At 39.4% G+C, this 17,917-nt stretch overlaps 1 protein-coding gene across 1 annotated transcript in view; it reads left to right on the top strand.

The window, feature by feature from the left end:
- The window catches only part of LOC124275224 (QRFP-like peptide receptor), a 92,567-nt gene extending 76,473 nt beyond the window's left edge, over positions 1–16,094 (top strand). Inside the window, exons 4-6 of the mRNA XM_046710708.1 lie at positions 2,153–2,306; positions 2,438–2,563; positions 14,889–16,094. Of these exons, the coding sequence (XP_046566664.1) occupies positions 2,153–2,306; positions 2,438–2,563; positions 14,889–15,143 (535 nt within the window). The 3' untranslated portion in view covers positions 15,144–16,094. The remainder of the gene's footprint in view (positions 1–2,152; positions 2,307–2,437; positions 2,564–14,888) is intronic.
- The last annotated feature ends 1,823 nt before the right edge of the window (positions 16,095–17,917 follow it).

Here is a 17,917-nt window from a genome sequence, read left to right on the forward strand (position 1 = left end):
CCACTACCGGACTGTAATGAAACGGACTGTTAACGGAGAGGTTATTAGCGTTTCCTGCGTATTAGCATATGCCAACTCTTCATCTTGAAAAACATATGTTACAAGTCAAAATACTGATATCATTTCTGTCAAATCTGGAATTGTTCACCAAATGTTTACCACAAAACATTTTGAGAGCTTTGTGTGGTTTTGGAAGACAAGGCTCGGTTCTATCTCGACAGTTACGGACTGGAACTGCTGGACTATTTCTCGACGTAAATGTGATTGTTGGAATCCTAATCTTTACGCAAACATCTAAATTTGAAACAAAATTAAAATGAACTCTGAAACAGGTACAATTAATCACTGACTATATGTACAAAGATTATATCTCATCGTCGGTATTCCTGACGCTTATCAATATTTGGATATCCACGAAATTGGACGCAGATTTCAATACTGGTCTCGCGCATAATATCGTAGATGCCGCCATTCGTTTCAAGTATACCTTGTCAAGATAAAGTTCATTTATTTATTCAGTGTTCAGAATGTGTGACCTATGGGAAAACGCACTATCTCTAATATTAATGTATTTTGGCATAGTTGAAATGCGAACACGGAGGATTGACACATAACACATATCAATCCCGACATTCATAAGAAGTTACAATATCTCACTATTCCTTTGGGATCTCATATTCCTATGTTAGTCACGTAGTCATATTGAAGCACAGAAATATATAGGTGAAGGTTTGGGAAAAGGGGATTAATAGGTTTACTGAGAGGACATTGAGGAGGAGGTTTTCAAAGGACCGCAAGTCGTTGGGTTTAAGTAGGCAGGGGCATAATCGTGCCTACAATTCAATTACTTAATACCTTCAACAAGTCGGAATAGGCATTGGTGCAGAGATATACAAATGGAGTACCCGTGATTGCAACAGTCTATAGGGCGGTGGGGTAGCCTAGTGGTTAAAGCGTTCGCTCGTCACGCCGAAGGCCCGGGTTCAATTCCCCACATGGGTACAACTTGTGAAGCCCATTTCTGGTGTCCCCCGCCGTGATATTGCTGGAATATTGCTAAAAACGGCGTAAAACCATACTCAGCCGGTCAGCAACAGTCTATACCCCCGGAGTGAGAGAGTATTGTTTAACGCCGCTTTTAGCAATATCACGGCGGGGGACACCGGAAATGGGCTTCACACATTGTACCCATGTGGGAATCGAACCCGGGTCTTCGGCGTGACGAGCCAACGGTTTAACCACTAGGCTACCCCACCGCCCCCTATACCCCCGGAAACAAGATGGATGATATGCAATGATTAAATAGCAACATATGATTTAACTGGGAAAGGAACGTTTAACATATATGCTCTGCTAATCATAGAAATACGGACTCTTTTCCATTCCAACTCATAGTGCAGCAGAACGGACATACAGGATGAGTTGTATCCCCACTCCCGATGTGCTTACAGTCATAAAATATCAATGTTGATGGGCGTGTATAGATTTTGTGCGTGGTGTTGTCAATTTTCATTTCTACAGTGGGTGAGTTTTCCACAAATCTTGATATCACGATTCCATAAGTAAATACAAGGCTTCAAAGCAAATGCATGTGTTACAGACCAATGGTTTTAGTTGATAGACCACAATCGTTTTCTTAAACAAATAGAACCCTGATGAGTATATTTCAATTCCTCTGGGTTTAAAAAAACACATTACAGAACACCATGAAGGTTAGATTTGTTCTCGTTGACAATAATGTTCAGTGATATTTCGAGCGTTATTGCCATAGATAACACCTGAAGGTGTTTTTCCCGAAAAGCTTTTTTTAGAGAATATGTTATAATGCGTTAAGATCCGGGTTAGAATTGGTCTTCAGCAACCCATACTTATGAAAGTGACGACTGATGAGATCGGGTGGTCAGGCTCACTACTTGCTTTGATGTCATTGTTTCCCAGTTTCGTAGATCCATGCTCATGCTGTAGATCACTGGATTGACTGACTCGAATATTTACAGACCGCCACCACACAGCTGGAATATTGCTAAGTGCGGCTTCAATCAATCAATCAATCAATCAATCAATCAGTTAATCAATAGATTAATCAATCAATCGATAAAATGCGTTGACATACATTTTCGTTTTTGTATTAACTGTTTTTGTTGCTTTACAGTAAAAGCGACAGCTACACGTCAGATGAAACTCTTAAAAGATTGACAGTGTTAGACACGCCAACTCAGACGAGACAGTGGCACCGATGTCGACGGAATCTTGTCCACAGAGCTACACGAGAACATAGTGTAGAAGTGCTGCGAGCTAGACGACAGGTGAGGAAAAACGGAATTTTGTGTGTGGTGTTTAGACAATACCAGTTGTACGATTACCTGACAATATGTCGGTGTAAAGCCTGACCCCACAATTTCGTTGTTATGACTAATATATATGTTTTCTTTTTCAGGTTATCAAAATGCTAATAACAATTATTATAGTATTTCTCCTGTGTTGGGGGCCCAAGCTTATTATACGGATATTGCAAAGAATGAATTCAGAAGCCTTGTGGTATCCGTCTGTCCTTATAACAAAGGTGAGTATGAGTAAGTTTTTATTTAAGTATGTGCTTTCTTATGATTATGCAACTGGCGATGCTTGTGTGGATTGGTCATCAAATATGTTAACATGAATGATATTTACTTTTGCATCTAGCAAAGTGTGATATCTGCCAACAAACTTCGGTATACATGCACAGATTTTACTGCTAGACTGTGAATCGCTTTGGACATTTTGTCTGTCGTTATATAACAATTTGAAACAATATATGTCATAAGAGTCATAAGCGTAAATAGACTAGAACTAGAACGTACATTATCCCCATGTTTTACGAAATTGACATTTGTTTATCATCAATATGTCCAAAATAGATATGAAATATAAAATTCACGTATAGCCATTTTGCAAAATAGGTTTGTTGTGCACAGTTGATGCACACAAAATTGTTAATAGCTTCATAAAAACACCAGCTTCACTTTAGTTATTAACTATCGGTCCCGTATACATATTAACCTTTAGTGCTGTGCCCTATGTACATGATTTCATAAGATACCTAAATATACCCCTTGGGAAAAGAAACGAATAGATGGAATTAATAACCTTTTCACATGAAAGCCATAAAGGTAAAAACGATATATGAAGAATGAATATGATAATGATTTAAGACCAGAAAACTACAATACAGAAAGTAATACCACGTGGAAACAGAGGATCGAGTCACGTGCATATTCTGCACGTGAAACATCTGAAACATCATGAACGGGTACATGTTATTGGAGACCGTTCTCAAATTCCAAACCGTTGTCTGCTAGTAACTACGAGGTCACATCATGCAATTGAAGCTTTACAGAACTATGTGGACTGGATAAACCGTGATCACGTGTCATCAGAGTATTCGATGGCTCTCACCATATTAAGACTTTGATACTGGCATCAACACTATGGAGCAGCAGCCTCTACATCAGCAACAATTCCATGATACCGTTAGGCCTGACACTGCAGAACTGACTTCGTCGGGCAGATCTCAAAGTCTGTCAGGGTGTCACAGTGATGCATATGACGTATACTATCTTCTGGGCTGATGGAGCCATTTATGCCAATCCTTATCTATGCTCTTTTCAAGGATAAGTAGGTTCATTACATCTAGACCACTAGTCATGAACTGTATAATATAAATAGTCACGTTTTTCAAGGGAAGATATCACGCCCATAATAGCTTTCCTCTATTAAAGCTAACGGCTCCATTCGGAAGGATGGTGGTCTTGGAAGATAAAAAGCACACATGCAGGGCACGATACATATCGCTGTCACTGATATTGTCGATATGCCCTTTTACATTCATCAATCCCTGCTTCAACAAGCAACTAACGCTACCGGCAACGTATTCTAATATCAAGCCTGTCATTTCTAAATGCCGAGATAGTAATTCCCTCAAATATTGCATCAATGAGACAGGCGGAAAAATGTCTGAACAACAGAACAATGACCTGACGAATGTCAAGATGTAAACCAGCGGATATGGGGTAACATGTATAACTCAATATCAGCATGGTAATCTTGTTCATACGTGAACGGATTGGACAGTTGTTTATACTGCAGTCGTCAGTGTTGCGTGTACGTACGAGATGCACTTCGACAGTGTATAATGATACTGATCTACTTTTTAAAATGCATCGTTTATCTCGCTGGAATAAGTGAAGCTTTTTAGGATCGGCAAACTCTCTCCGTTGATGAGTATTTGGTCTGATTTCCGGCTTATTATTTCTCTTTGTTGTTGCAATAGGGATATTGAGGTTTAACCCACAGCCTTTGATGGAAGAAAATTTAACGGCGTAATATATCCGCATCAGCAAATATAAAAGGCAGCTCTTACAGTCACAAATATCGCTCCTTTGAACTTTCCTATCACTATCCTTACAGGCTACTCGTTGATGCATGTTGATGCATCTTGATGCCAAGATGGCATTTTTCATACGTTTTGCTGTAAAATATTTAAGACACAGTGAGGTCATACGCGAACATTTGTATTGACGTAACACTGGACATGGTTATCTGGGTGTGGTCCCGATGGTTCAAGAGTGGAACACCGAGATGTCAGGATAGATATAGATAACTGCCACGATTTTGGTTTCAGTGATACGTATTCCGTGACATGACTGTTTGTGTGTCATCACTGATTTTCACTGAACCATTCATATAATTTTCCTCAATAATTTGCCCAATTTTGCGCCCATGGATTGCGTTTCGCCAGATGGTTCAGATATCATCATGCGACTCTTGATCAGAAGTTGGTGATGAGGCTTTCAACATGCAATGCCTCAAGAAAGCCTTAAAAGTATTTATTGCAGACATGTGGAAGAAATCAGTAGTGCAGCCTTGACACAAGTGTTGTCCCGATTTGTGAAATATGTTCCCGAGTTTGTTCAGGTCATAGACCTACCTTGGCCAACGGTGGGTCAGGATACTTTTTGCGAACACCTGGTGTATTTGGTACCTACGTGCTTCCTACACACATACGTATAATCTTGGGACGGTGGGGTAGGCTAGTGATTAAAGCGTTCGCTCCTCACGCCGAAGACTCGGGATCGATTCCCCACTTGGGTACTATGTGTTGTCCCCCCGCTGTAATATTGCTGTAATAAAGCGGTGTTAAACCACACTCACTCACTCACTGAAATGCCGAGACTATCGGTTATCTCAGCCCAACTTTAGGCCAACTTTATCGACTATCTCAGCCCAACTGTAGCCCAACTTTATCCCACCCGTCAGTACCTACAGGGGCAACCTAAACCTAATGACTAACTAATTATCCGTGACAATACCCATTGTGTGTCATCGTAACGCCCGCCCATTGCGGGACGTTGATCTTACTATTCTTCACTGACTTGCCAAATTCAGTAGTTACAAGTTACAAGATTATTTTTTTCGCAGGCCCCACAATAGCATATTGTTCACTGTGGTGTAAAACAAGATTCTCTGCCTCAGTTACTTACGGGGCGGTGTGAGGAATTGTCTGACACTACGTTTGCTACCTTTAATATTTATGTGTGCGAATACCACTATCATTATCCACTGATGAAACCTTACTCACCAACTCAGTAACATTGATGAGCTCTGGTCTCGGAATGGTACACGGAACATGTCTAGGCACAGCCACGCGTCGGTAACATACAGTGATGGCCATGGCCTGTCTCGAATGCTTGGTCAAATGTCAATATTGAGGACTATTGATCGGGGAAAAGCTTGCTATTGGCTTCAAGATGTAATTAAATTTCCTGCTCACTTGTTGATTTACTGCGCCTGAGATGAAAATTTAATTTTATGATCTGAAGTTATCCTGCGGGTGTTGGCGTGACAGTGCTATCGGTCATTGCGGTAATGACCATGCCAGTGGGTGGACAGAGGCAGGTACCCTTGCCATGACCCCTGGTTTCACGAACTTGGCCGGGAGGTTTGTTTACGATCACCCATGTCTCTATATTTGCATTGTCACGGTGATTGAAGTATCTGTTGTTGTGAGCACACCGCGCAGTGATGAATGTCATGGTGATGAAGTGGTATTGCCAAGAGGGAAATGCAATGGAATTATATGAAAAACAATATTCAGTTGAAACATCGTCAACATAATCATACAGGGTCCCGTTTCACAAAGCTATCGTAGCGCTACGACTGCCGTACCTCCTGTGTTGTAACAGACTTATAGCAATCGTAGCGCTGCGATAGCATTGTGAAACGGGGCCCTGATAACACCAAGTACCAGAATGTTTACTGTAGGAGAGAGCGGTTGAAATATGTCCCTGACAGTATCAAACTAGCACCAAGGCGACGTTGAAACCACGTCACTCCCACTCACTTCCATTCAAATCCATCTGAGGAGCACTCCGACCTTTACTATAACAGCCTAACGTGTTGGTAGTTTCTGAAATAAAACGTATTGAATCGTGGCTGTGGTTTGGCAGCAAGGAGAAAACGATGAGACTGATGTTATAAAGTAGTCAAGATCATACATATTCGATCGACTCCGAATGTGAAACCTGACAGTTTTCTGCACTACCCGTTACAGATGGAACTCTATATAAACGATGCGAAAAGTAACTGCTGACAAATCAATCAGGTTGTTAACGAACTCTTGCTCAAATATTGAATATTTGCAATTCTGGCTCTTTCGTGGGAACTTGGATAAGATACTGGTGTGAAGGTAAGGTCTGTTGGGTATGAATGACCCAGTGATATAAAACAGCATTTCCAAGCTGCATCTCTCAGTCGTCATGGTCCGCTAGTTCCCAGAAACACCAAGTGAGCCCTTTGCACCCAAATCCTCCCATATTGACACGGCGGTTTAAAGTGGCATAAAGCCTGACTTGAATCATCAAAGGTGAAACTTAATATGACAGTTTCACAACATTGTCAACACCAGTAGGTTTAATGTTTTACAAGTATTTTGGACATGAGTGAGCGAGTGAGTTTAGTTTTACGCCGCACTTAGCAATATTCCAGCTATATGGCGGCGGTCTGTGAATACTCGAGTCTGGACCAGACAATCCAGTGATCAACAGCATGAGCATCGATATGCGCAATTGGGAACCGATGACATGTGACAACCAAGTCAGCGAGCTTGACACCCGATCCCGTTAGTCGCCTCTTACGACAATCATGGGTTACTGAAGATCAAGATCTAACCCGGACCTTCACGGGTCTATTTTGGACATGATGATTGACATGTATATCGATATGACTATATATTCTTCGTTATGCTACAAATGGAGAATAGACAACGTATCAATTCCTACATGAAATGTCAAAGTTGTTTAAAGTTATATAATAGTCAGCGTTATATTTATTGCTAGAAATAGAAAGGTATCCAAAAAACCGCACTAAAACATATTTTTGTCGAACACAGTATTTTTTAATTCATTATTACATATAACACTGCTGGCGTGTTACTTCCTCTTAACGCTTGAAAAAATACACAGAAGCAATATTCGAATTCTGACAGTTTTACAGGCAATAAAAATGTTATTTGTACAACATTGAATAGTTCTTGGTGTCATTTTTGTGGCCGTACTTGAGATATAATGAGCTTTAATAAAGTAGTTATCATTTCTTAGAGATACTCATTTTGGAGCCACTGACATTCTGGAAGGCGCTTAAATTGCCTCTGAATAACGATAAAACAAAATATTCTTGGAACGTAACGAAAAGTCGCGCCATAGTTCTCTATTCCTCTATCTCGCCGATCATGCACACTTGTTAACTGAATCAATTTTTTTTTAATTTGTTGCTCCCGGTTAACTTTCAATGTGATAGAGATCTTGGTTTACATTTATTCAAGACATTTCTATTAGCCGTTACTGACAAATAATATATAAATGGTACACGCATATCCATTTATACATAGTAAAAACACCTCATGTTGACTGATGCTTTATCAGCTTTCATGTTTTTAAGGACCCAGGTTTTCGAAGCTCTCCTAGTGTTAAGATGGTCGTAACATATACAATTATCTTAGCTTTAAGAGAGCTTCGAAAATCTAGGCCCAAGTTTGTTCTCCCTGTTTATTCACCTGCATGTCTTGAAGAGACACGATGACGTGTTTTTCACTTTTCAATTAATCAAGTCGTCTTAAGCTGATAACATAGAGATATTTTGAGCCACGCAGAATTTGGTAGGGGAGACGACTCTGATCAGTTGACAACGGTTTCAGATATCCGGACACCCGTATATTCGGATAGTTTGTGTTTAAAGAGGCATTTTGTGATGTGGGGCCCGTATATAAGCTCATCACATCAACCTCTGGTTTGTCTTGTCAAATCTCCATTATTTGCAGGCTGCTGGCATGTTATTGAAATATTGATGAAAGTATAAAACCAATGTAGTAGCATGGAATTAGGGGTTCTCCTGGAATGAAAACCACAAGGCTACGGGGTGTGAGTTGACGGCATCTTTATTACGCTGGGATGAATCCCCCAATATCCTCCTTATACATATACTGAAACAATTGGTGAACAATGTAAATCTGCTAAGGTATCGTGTCATACACTATATACATCAAGACTTAGACACGTGGTACATCACAGGTATTGTATCAAGTGCATGCTGCAATGTTTACAACATACAATACAGGTCAACTCTAGTCAATACAAATCACAGCATATAAATAATGCCGTGTGTGTATATAATACATCTGTAATGAATTGTAGGGATAGTTATCCGGATGGGATGACTGCTCATTATAGATACACTAATATGGGAGATAAAATAACATAGCTATATAACACCTACCAGGTGTGTGGACCTAGGTTTGCAAGATCCAGCAGTCCCTCAACAGTCCTGTAAGGATCTGTAGTAAATAAACATACATAGTACCACAATATTATCTATATACAAGTCAATACACACCACACATAGCTAATGCATGTCATTACATCCTAACTACAATAGTACCTAGTACATTGTATTATACCTACATCATATCATGCATACTTATGCACATGCATATGCATATGCACCTACCTATATATATCCAGATATACGTACATACCAACATGACGTGATTACATTGTTTCACAGTACAAAACATGCAGGGGTTTACGTTAATACAATAGTTACATTAAATGTGCTAGGATGATTATTGAACCCGTCATGATATAGATTCCCTACATTAGTTATGTTTACATAATTATATATATGTTAAGTAGACTATATCATTTCCACTTTACCAGAAAATGGTAGCCTAAGGGATAGAACACCTATATACTTCTATGTATATCAAACAGATATACTCACATTAAAACACAATATACAACAGTACAGATGAAGTACTAACCGTGGACGTATACAGAGGTGAGCTGGTATCCAGATACCTTTAGAAACCTTTACACTGTAGTGCGGGGCTGCTTACTGCTCGAATGCTTGAGAGTGACTAAATTAGCAGGTCAACCACTGAGTTTAAACTGTGATGATTACATAAGCAAGACAAAAGACTGAGGCAGGTCAGGGCTTTGGCTATTGTAAGGTTGGTGTTCATGCATTGTTTGATATGCTTTGCTGGCGTATGCTTCAGTTGTATTGTAAGTATTCTAAGTATGCTAAAATAACCAATATTTACAGGTGTGTACTGTGTACATAAAAACAGGTACATCTTCAACTAGCAGTACCAACTGAGAAAAAATACTACACTGCCACACAAAAACCGCAACACTTATTAATCCCATCTTTAGCCTAATAGTTAAAGCTTCCGCTCGTCACGCCGAAGGCCCGGGTTCGATTCCTCACATGGGTACAATGTGAGAAGCCCATTTCTGGTGTCCCCAGCCATCATGTTGCTGGAATATTGCTAAAAGCGGCGTAAAACCATACTCACTCACTCACAAGTAATACCATCGTAGTGACGCTTCCATCAACCGGTGAATGACGACGTGACCTTAAAGCAGCGTTAAACACTACTGCCCCCGCGCCTTGTTAGGACATGGACTGACTGGCAGTCAAAGACACCCCAATTCGCTGAGCATAATTATGTTACTTTGAAGTTGCCTCAAGTGGCTGAGAATGAAAATTACACACACTGATTACAGGGCCGGGGGAACAATGTAGGGCTTTGAGCCAGCTTCAGGATTGGAACCGGTACAGTATAAATATGCAGGTTGTTAATGTTTACTTTATACCATGGCAGCAGCATAATGACCTGGAGGGTTTAACTAAACTAGTTAACATTTACGATCAGGTCACTTTGTGTTTTCATGTTACATTCGTAAGACTTGGGCTAATTACTTTCTTCGCGTTATGTTCCAACGGAAACCTCACACCTTTTCGATGAAAGCGTGCAACAGATATAATCTTGGAACGTTGCAAGAGTAAATACAGTGCCGATAATGATAACTCGACAGATCTAAGTCTTCTGTAACGGCTTTTACAAATACTTTTTAAAACTTTTTAAGACTTGTCAGTGTATTACATATGGAGACAGCCGCAATGTTTACAGATAATATTTGGTATTTCTCGCCAGACAGCAAGTCTGACACCTAATAGCTTGCGTTTATTCGATACAGGAATGATAGGTATTGTTTGTGTAAACACACTGTCCCCATATATGAAACATGTATCTATCTTTAACCCTCATCATTTCAGACCTATTATTTATTTACAATTTGTGAAGATGCTCTTCTGCAAAAAGATTCGTTTTTGATAAACAGAATCCTATTCCTGGATCTAAACCGAGCATGTAGGCTTACTGGCTGAAATTGCAAAGAATTCTTAGTTCGTTTCCCAATGTCACTGCATGAAAACACACATTTCCTTCAATGTACTATACGTTTATCAGAGAATAATACTGTTAGACACCCCAGTGGCAGTGTTATCATTCCATTATTGTACATCAGCGTTCACAGGGTGTAACACGATTTGGTTCTTGTCTTAAAGCTGTTTGATATGGTACAAGTAATACCACCTTTATAACCTGTATGGTTCATGTGTGTGTACTGTCATAAAACAGATGCCAGCATCAATGTGCAATATCTGGAGGAGACGGGCTGCAGTTACAAAACTGAAAATCTAAGTAAGTTTTGCCACGGACTTTCCTTTTTGGTTTGCTGTTCAAATAATTACTTCAATGTCTTTCGAAACAGTACTGAAAAGCATATGTTCAATCTCTTTCGTGCTACCACGATCAACATATATTTAGTAACTTTAACTTAAACATTAAAGCACAACTGTGGGTATTATTCCGATTATACAACGTCAGGTGGGTAACTCGCTGAAAACTCGGGCTCGATTTGCCACATGTTTGACATGTGTGAAGCAATTTCTGGTGTCACCATCCGTAATAATATTGGACATTGTTGAAGGCAGAATAAGACACCGCTCCTTCCCTCGTTCACTTAAACGACCGCCAACCTAGCACACAATCAGCTCACTCGCAAAGACGTCGTTACGTCCTTGAATCAAAAACAGTTCTTCTACATAAGGATAGCCCGAATGTCTCCGGCTAGTTGAATGTCAGTGCTCTTTGCACGCAGCAGTCATTGTGGACATCTGATCCACTTTTCAATAGGCATCAAGTACTGAGTCATCCCGCAATATACTTATCACCGCTATTTTGACGCCCAGCGAAATCCGTTTCAGATCGAGACGGGATAATTCGGTGTTATTGACATTTTATATAAATATCCGTATATCTGAAGCACAATATCATGCAGATGCTTGAATTGTTGAGTTACAGGTTTATGCTTGCAAAGACTGAGATAATTATTAAGCAAATTGTTTCAAACTCATAGAACCTCTCCTAGTATGAGTCAGCACTTGGGTCCCTAGTAACTCACTGGGTATAGGCCACTATACTGCGGAATTAGGTGGGAAGGCTGAACTGTTATTGTTCCACAGATCAATCGGTAACAGCTTCAACGCACAGGTGAAGATTGCTTGGGATGATTTGAATGTAATTCATGTCTTCAGTCAACACCGTTATACACCCTGTTCATACAAGAATCGATCACACCTGATGCCAAGAGCAGTCGAGTCAAGACCCACATGGAATACTGCTAATATGCGCAAAATAAGGCTACCCACTTTGATCCTAACTAGAGTAATGAACTCCAGGTGGCGCTGTTTGTTATCTCAGTCATGACGCCATTCAGACATGCGCAGCAGCTGAGAATGAGGAGCATCTATACCCACGTGAACTGCACGAATGTCCATATTAACCCAAATTGGTTGTTTGCCAGAGACACTAAAGGTCTAAACGCTGACCTTTCCTTGCTTTGGAAAACGTGGACGTGTGTTCAGAGGACTGTCTGGACAACCTTGAACCCTAGTCGGTTAAGCGTATACTCTTGTAACAACATTCCAAAGTTTATATCTTAATGATTCATATCATCATATTCATATTTATTTTTAAAACAAAATGAAATATGTAACAATACCTGATGCACAATTACACCAATACGCTTACATTGTAAAACATCACTACATTTATGTGATACCTGTAGAGACCATTTTAGCAATTAAGGTTTTTAAGCAACGAAATGTTACCAAATCGAAAGAAACTGTTTGTTTTATTTCCGTTGGCGTTGTCGTAAGGAGGTAATGTAAATAGCACAATGTTTTTCTGGGAACCTTCTTTCATACGCATGTCCTGAGAAAATACTGATTGTAGAACATTAATGCCAGTTTAACTGCCGACACAGCATCTGCTGCTAATTTGGATGCAGCCAAAGTCGTATTAAACATCTATAAATACGAATATCATAAGTCTATATTTTCATAATGATCAGCCTAAAAGCCATTGTTTAACTAATGTGCTCTTCGTGCAGTTATGTTGTGGGTGTCTCTGTTACTTACCATCCGTTATGTCCAATTCATATCCAAAATTATGGTTCAATTTAGTTCTAATCTACGATGTGCTTTAAGGGGTACGTTGGATAGCCACGTGGTGACAGCAACGTTTTTTTTAGGTGTCCCTCTCATGTGATCAATATTACTTACAACGGCGTAAAATCTTCCTCCGTCACTGGCTCTTGAACCTGATATGCTGTAGAAGTTACAAATGCATGCGTTGGAAAGCCAAACATATGTTTATCCCCCAGGACACTGTGGCATTCACATAAGATCAAGAATGTAATTCCACCCTCGCCGTTTGTCTACAGTAGCCTGTTGTGTAACACGTGTGTGCTGCACACGATGAACAGATACACAGATACACGATCACTCTAAACAAAGGTGTTACTGACGGCAAATAAGATGAAATATTTCTATTTGCTGTACCTGAGCTGTGATATGGCGTGCTAAATTGCACCACTTAAATAGATAGGTGTGCATTGCTATTTCTTGCACTAGTTATTTATGAGAGAGGGAGAGAGAGAGAAACAGACAGAGAAAGAGAGAGACAGAGAGAAAAGAAAGAGAGAGAGAAAGGGAGAGAGAAAGGATACAGAAACCGAGATAGAGAAACCGAGAGAGAAAGGGAGAGAGAGAAACCGAGAAAGAGAGACAGGGAGAGAGAAAAAAAACAGGCAGAGAAAGAAAGAGAAACAGCGAGAGACAGAAAAGAGAGGGAGAGAGAAAGCAACAGAAAGAGAGAGGGAGGAGAGAGAGAAAGGGAGAGAGAAACATATAGAGAAACCGAGAGAGAGAGTGGGAGAGAAAGAGAGAGAGAGAGAAACATAGAGAGAGAGTGGGTGGGGTGGGGGAGGAGGACACATGCCGTTGTAATAATCAAGTCGACCCACTTCCACTCCGTCCGCTGACATACAATCACTAAAGTCATCGCTCCAAAGCTGACAGTGACACTCTTCAGATAATGAGGCCTATGTCAATCAAGTTTGAACCGTTTCTATTCTCAAAGGATGCAGAGATGGTGCGTTAGTCTAGATTGTACCGCTTCATCTCTAATGACATTTATGTAATGACCCCTATGGTATTGACGTGGACTTCCCGACTGTCTGTCTTTTGTATAATATATGCTCGTTATGAATATCCATATTTGTATATTGACAGTGATTAGTGAGTGAGTGAGATAATATTTAATTGACATCGGCAATATTTCAGCCATATCGTGACGAGACAATGATTTAACTAGTCTAGGCATTACATATTATTACTTAAAAGTCAGATATAAAATAGCCTCTGCTGTGATTGATATCGTTATGCCTTTCTGGTGATTGACGTCCTCGCATGCACTGAACAATAACTGGAAACGGGTGACCCTGCCGTCTTAAGCGGCACAGTTTATTTGCTGACCGAGATTACGCACTTTGGGCACGCCCAAAACCTACAACTGATCGTTTGAATCACCTTTCAACCTGATTATGTTTCACCCTGATTATAATCTTGGGTTTCAACAAAATTGCCTTCATCTCTTCGGGCCTTCCTCCCTTCGGTGGGATAGCCTAATGGTTAAAGCGTTCGCTCGTCACGCTGAGGATGATCCGGGTTCCATTCCCCTATTGGGTACAATGTGTGAAGCCCATTTGCGGTATCCGCCGCCGTGGTATTGCTGGAATATTGCCAAAAGCGGCGGAAAACTAAACTCACTCACTCAATTATGATGGAATAATGGATGTATGTATGAATATATATGTATCATCATTATGTGCATCAAAGTTGATATGCAGGATACAAAACGACGGTCTTTCCACGCAATTGGAATGCAACAATCGCCCGTCCTGATATTGCTGTAAAATTGCTAAAAGCGGCGTAAAGCCATACTCACTCACTCACTCACACACCAAGCTGACGTTCAACCAAACTCGCTTTCTCCTTACCACTTACCGTCACTGGGTCAACGTTTAATAATTTTGAACATACCAATACCAAAATATGCTGTTGTAAATGTCTGACTTTAATGATGATATATTTGTCTTTTTCAGATTGTGTTTGATTGCCTTCCGTACATACAGTCGTGTTTGAATCCCATTATATATGGCTTCATGTCCAGGAACTTTAGGAAGAGCATGCAGACAGCATGTCGGACATACGTTTGTAAGGAGTCCTATTCACAGTCATGTCTTGGCAGGAGACTGTTTGGGTCGGACTATGAGTTGGAATCAAGAGCAACATGCTCGAACGGTACAATTCACACTAAAATTTCCCTGAGGACAAGGAGCAGCTCCTCTGATGATTGACAACTCGCCGGCTGTTCCAGGGCGATCTACCGTAAATGCTGTCTAAGTGATGACGACTACGCTGAGCGTGTTGATACATTTGCTTGAAGAACATTTTTAGGTGAGGATACGGTTGAACCCTGGGATAAGCGAAAAATAAGTTATGTTGTGAATGATTTTATCAATGATACTATACAAAACGTGTTACTGAATTCAGAGATCAGGATGATGTTTCGGATACAAGCTTAAGGATGATCTGTGGTCTGTCGCGGAGTCATCGAGGTGTCCAATCCGTGACAATTGTCCTTGAAGAGAATTATAATTGGGCGCGGTGTAGCGCTATGTCCATTTCAGAATGGTTCGTGACGGATATGTTGTTCACGGTGTGCTTTGTCTGATCATACACAAGAATGGATTTTTATCAGACCGTGGATGTGTGTTTGCTGATATAGATATCTTGAAACTATTTCTAAGCAGAGAACCACAATCGTTATGAAGACATGACGATGCATCTTGATGGTTCAGACAGTGAAATGCACTATTGATTGAAGTCGAGATTTATTCATTAAGAGACGTATAAGGTGTGGGCATCATTACACAAGAAACATGTGTTCATTTTCATTCTTTGGAGACATAGCACATGTGCAAACCGTTTGTTTTAATGACACAGTTTCATTAGTGCAGAATAGTTACAGACTGAGATATGTTGGGAGGAAACGCAGCTGGATTTGCTATTGTGCGGTTCTACCTCTCAGTCATAGCAGCCTGTCAAAAAATACATTTGTATATTATGTGTGTTACTGGGCGGTAGTCATCAAGTCTAAAATCAGAAGATGTTGACTTTGACAGCACAGTGTTCTCTCTGGAAAGAATGTCATGAACATGTATAAGAGAATACTTTGAAAATGTTCATTAAATGTACTCAATACTATCAATTTAGTGTGTGATTATTTAGAAAAAACTCAATTCAAATGAAAACATGTAGAGAGTATTCTTCACAGCAACAATCTATTCACCGTTTAATTGTATTATTTCCATTGAGTCGGAGAGAAGAATTCCAAGGTTTTCCTGTACATGTGCTTAAATTAGTTTCATAATGTTGTGTCTTCGTGGGAATACAATGTGTTATAAGCAGTTTGTCTTTAGAGAAAATGTCCGCTATATAAATTTCCACATTATCATTAAATGTATGTTTTCAGTAAAAATAGGATCCTCGGGTAGTAAACGGTAAATTAATGTTTGTTGGACGATGATAACTATCACTGGGTCCCTATCACAATAGTCAGTTTGAATGTATATAACACGCTGGCCTTGAAGAATTATAAATATGCATACGCTCAACACTTATCAGAATTTAATCTTATTTTAGTTTTCCATGAGTATTTTCTATGACTATTTTACGAAAGGAATGTATACATTTGTAATTGACCAAGTGATGTAGTATAATCGCTGACGTGTTGCTAAGTATATATTTGTAATGTTACCATAGCTTTCCTTCTGTGCATTTAGTTGCAGTGTGTCCTATGTTATTCTGCTGATAGCTGAAATAAATATATTCCGGTGTTTATGTACATATGTTACACAGATATATCACCTCGATATACGGGTTCTGTATTATTCTAAATCAATATAACGAGGAATCTCCTGAAGAATGGTGCTTAATCAGTACACTCATTCAATAATGACAAACCAATAATATACACTATGTATAAATTTCATATTTCATGTGTGTTAAGATGTTGTATTGAAAGTACATGCACATTATGCAGGTGCTGTACACGCACAAATCAATATATACTCCACATCAAAGGTTTAGACTCACTTGTGTAAATGTAGCCATTTACTTAAGTCAACTGTTCTAAAATAAATTTTGCAAAACATTCCATACTGTTTTAAGGTAATGTTTACACATGAACTAATGTATTGTAAAACACATTTGTAACGTTGAAAATATTATTGTCATGAGTTCAATAAATGATGAAACTCAGTGAAAATTGACGAATTCGTAACAAAACTTTTCACCAAAACGCAGCCGTTCACATGTATGATATTTGCACATGCTTTACAACAATTTGATGCATGATCCTCGTGCAATTCATCTGCATAAGGTTTTCAGTTGGTTCCCCCAAGTTAGTGGACAAATTCATCTTCGATGTAACCATACATATATACATAGCATATAGTGATAAGGGAGTCTAAACTTTTGATGGGTAGTATAGTTTTAAATGTTGGTTGATGCCAAAGAGGGCACTGGTGTTTACCCCAAAATGTCAAATATACACTACGTTTGCTAATGGTTCAACAAGATGTTAGATATTTAAGAGCAACCTTATCTACAGGCATTTTACAGTTCTAACCTAATCTTTTCTCGTGTTCTCGTTTTCACTCTGCATGGTATCGATCAGATATGCAGAAGGTGTTAAATAACTTCCTGGGTCAAATTGGAATTTCGGTGGGTAACTATTAATGCTGAAACAATTTTTGTGTATCAGGTCGAATGTGCTTAGAGAAACTGTATATAAGATTCATATATCATCATATTATGTTTATCAGATTATCTGAATATGTAATGTTGTAATCATAGAACACTTACATTCTATGCGGTGAAACACTGCGACCATACCAGTGAATGTAGAGAATATTTATTGCCATTCGTTTACTGATGTTAGTATAAGGTTTATAACACATTGTTATAGTGTATGTGTTATCAAGAAAACACTTCCAACTTGTCTCAATATATAGAGATGAGTTCAGATCAACACTTCGATCAAAATATTTGAAAATCGGTGACTTTA

This window comes from Haliotis rubra, unplaced genomic scaffold (assembly GCF_003918875.1).
Source record: "Haliotis rubra isolate DU_JTF1 unplaced genomic scaffold, ASM391887v1 Scf2, whole genome shotgun sequence".
Lineage (NCBI taxonomy): Eukaryota > Metazoa > Mollusca > Gastropoda > Lepetellida > Haliotidae > Haliotis > Haliotis rubra.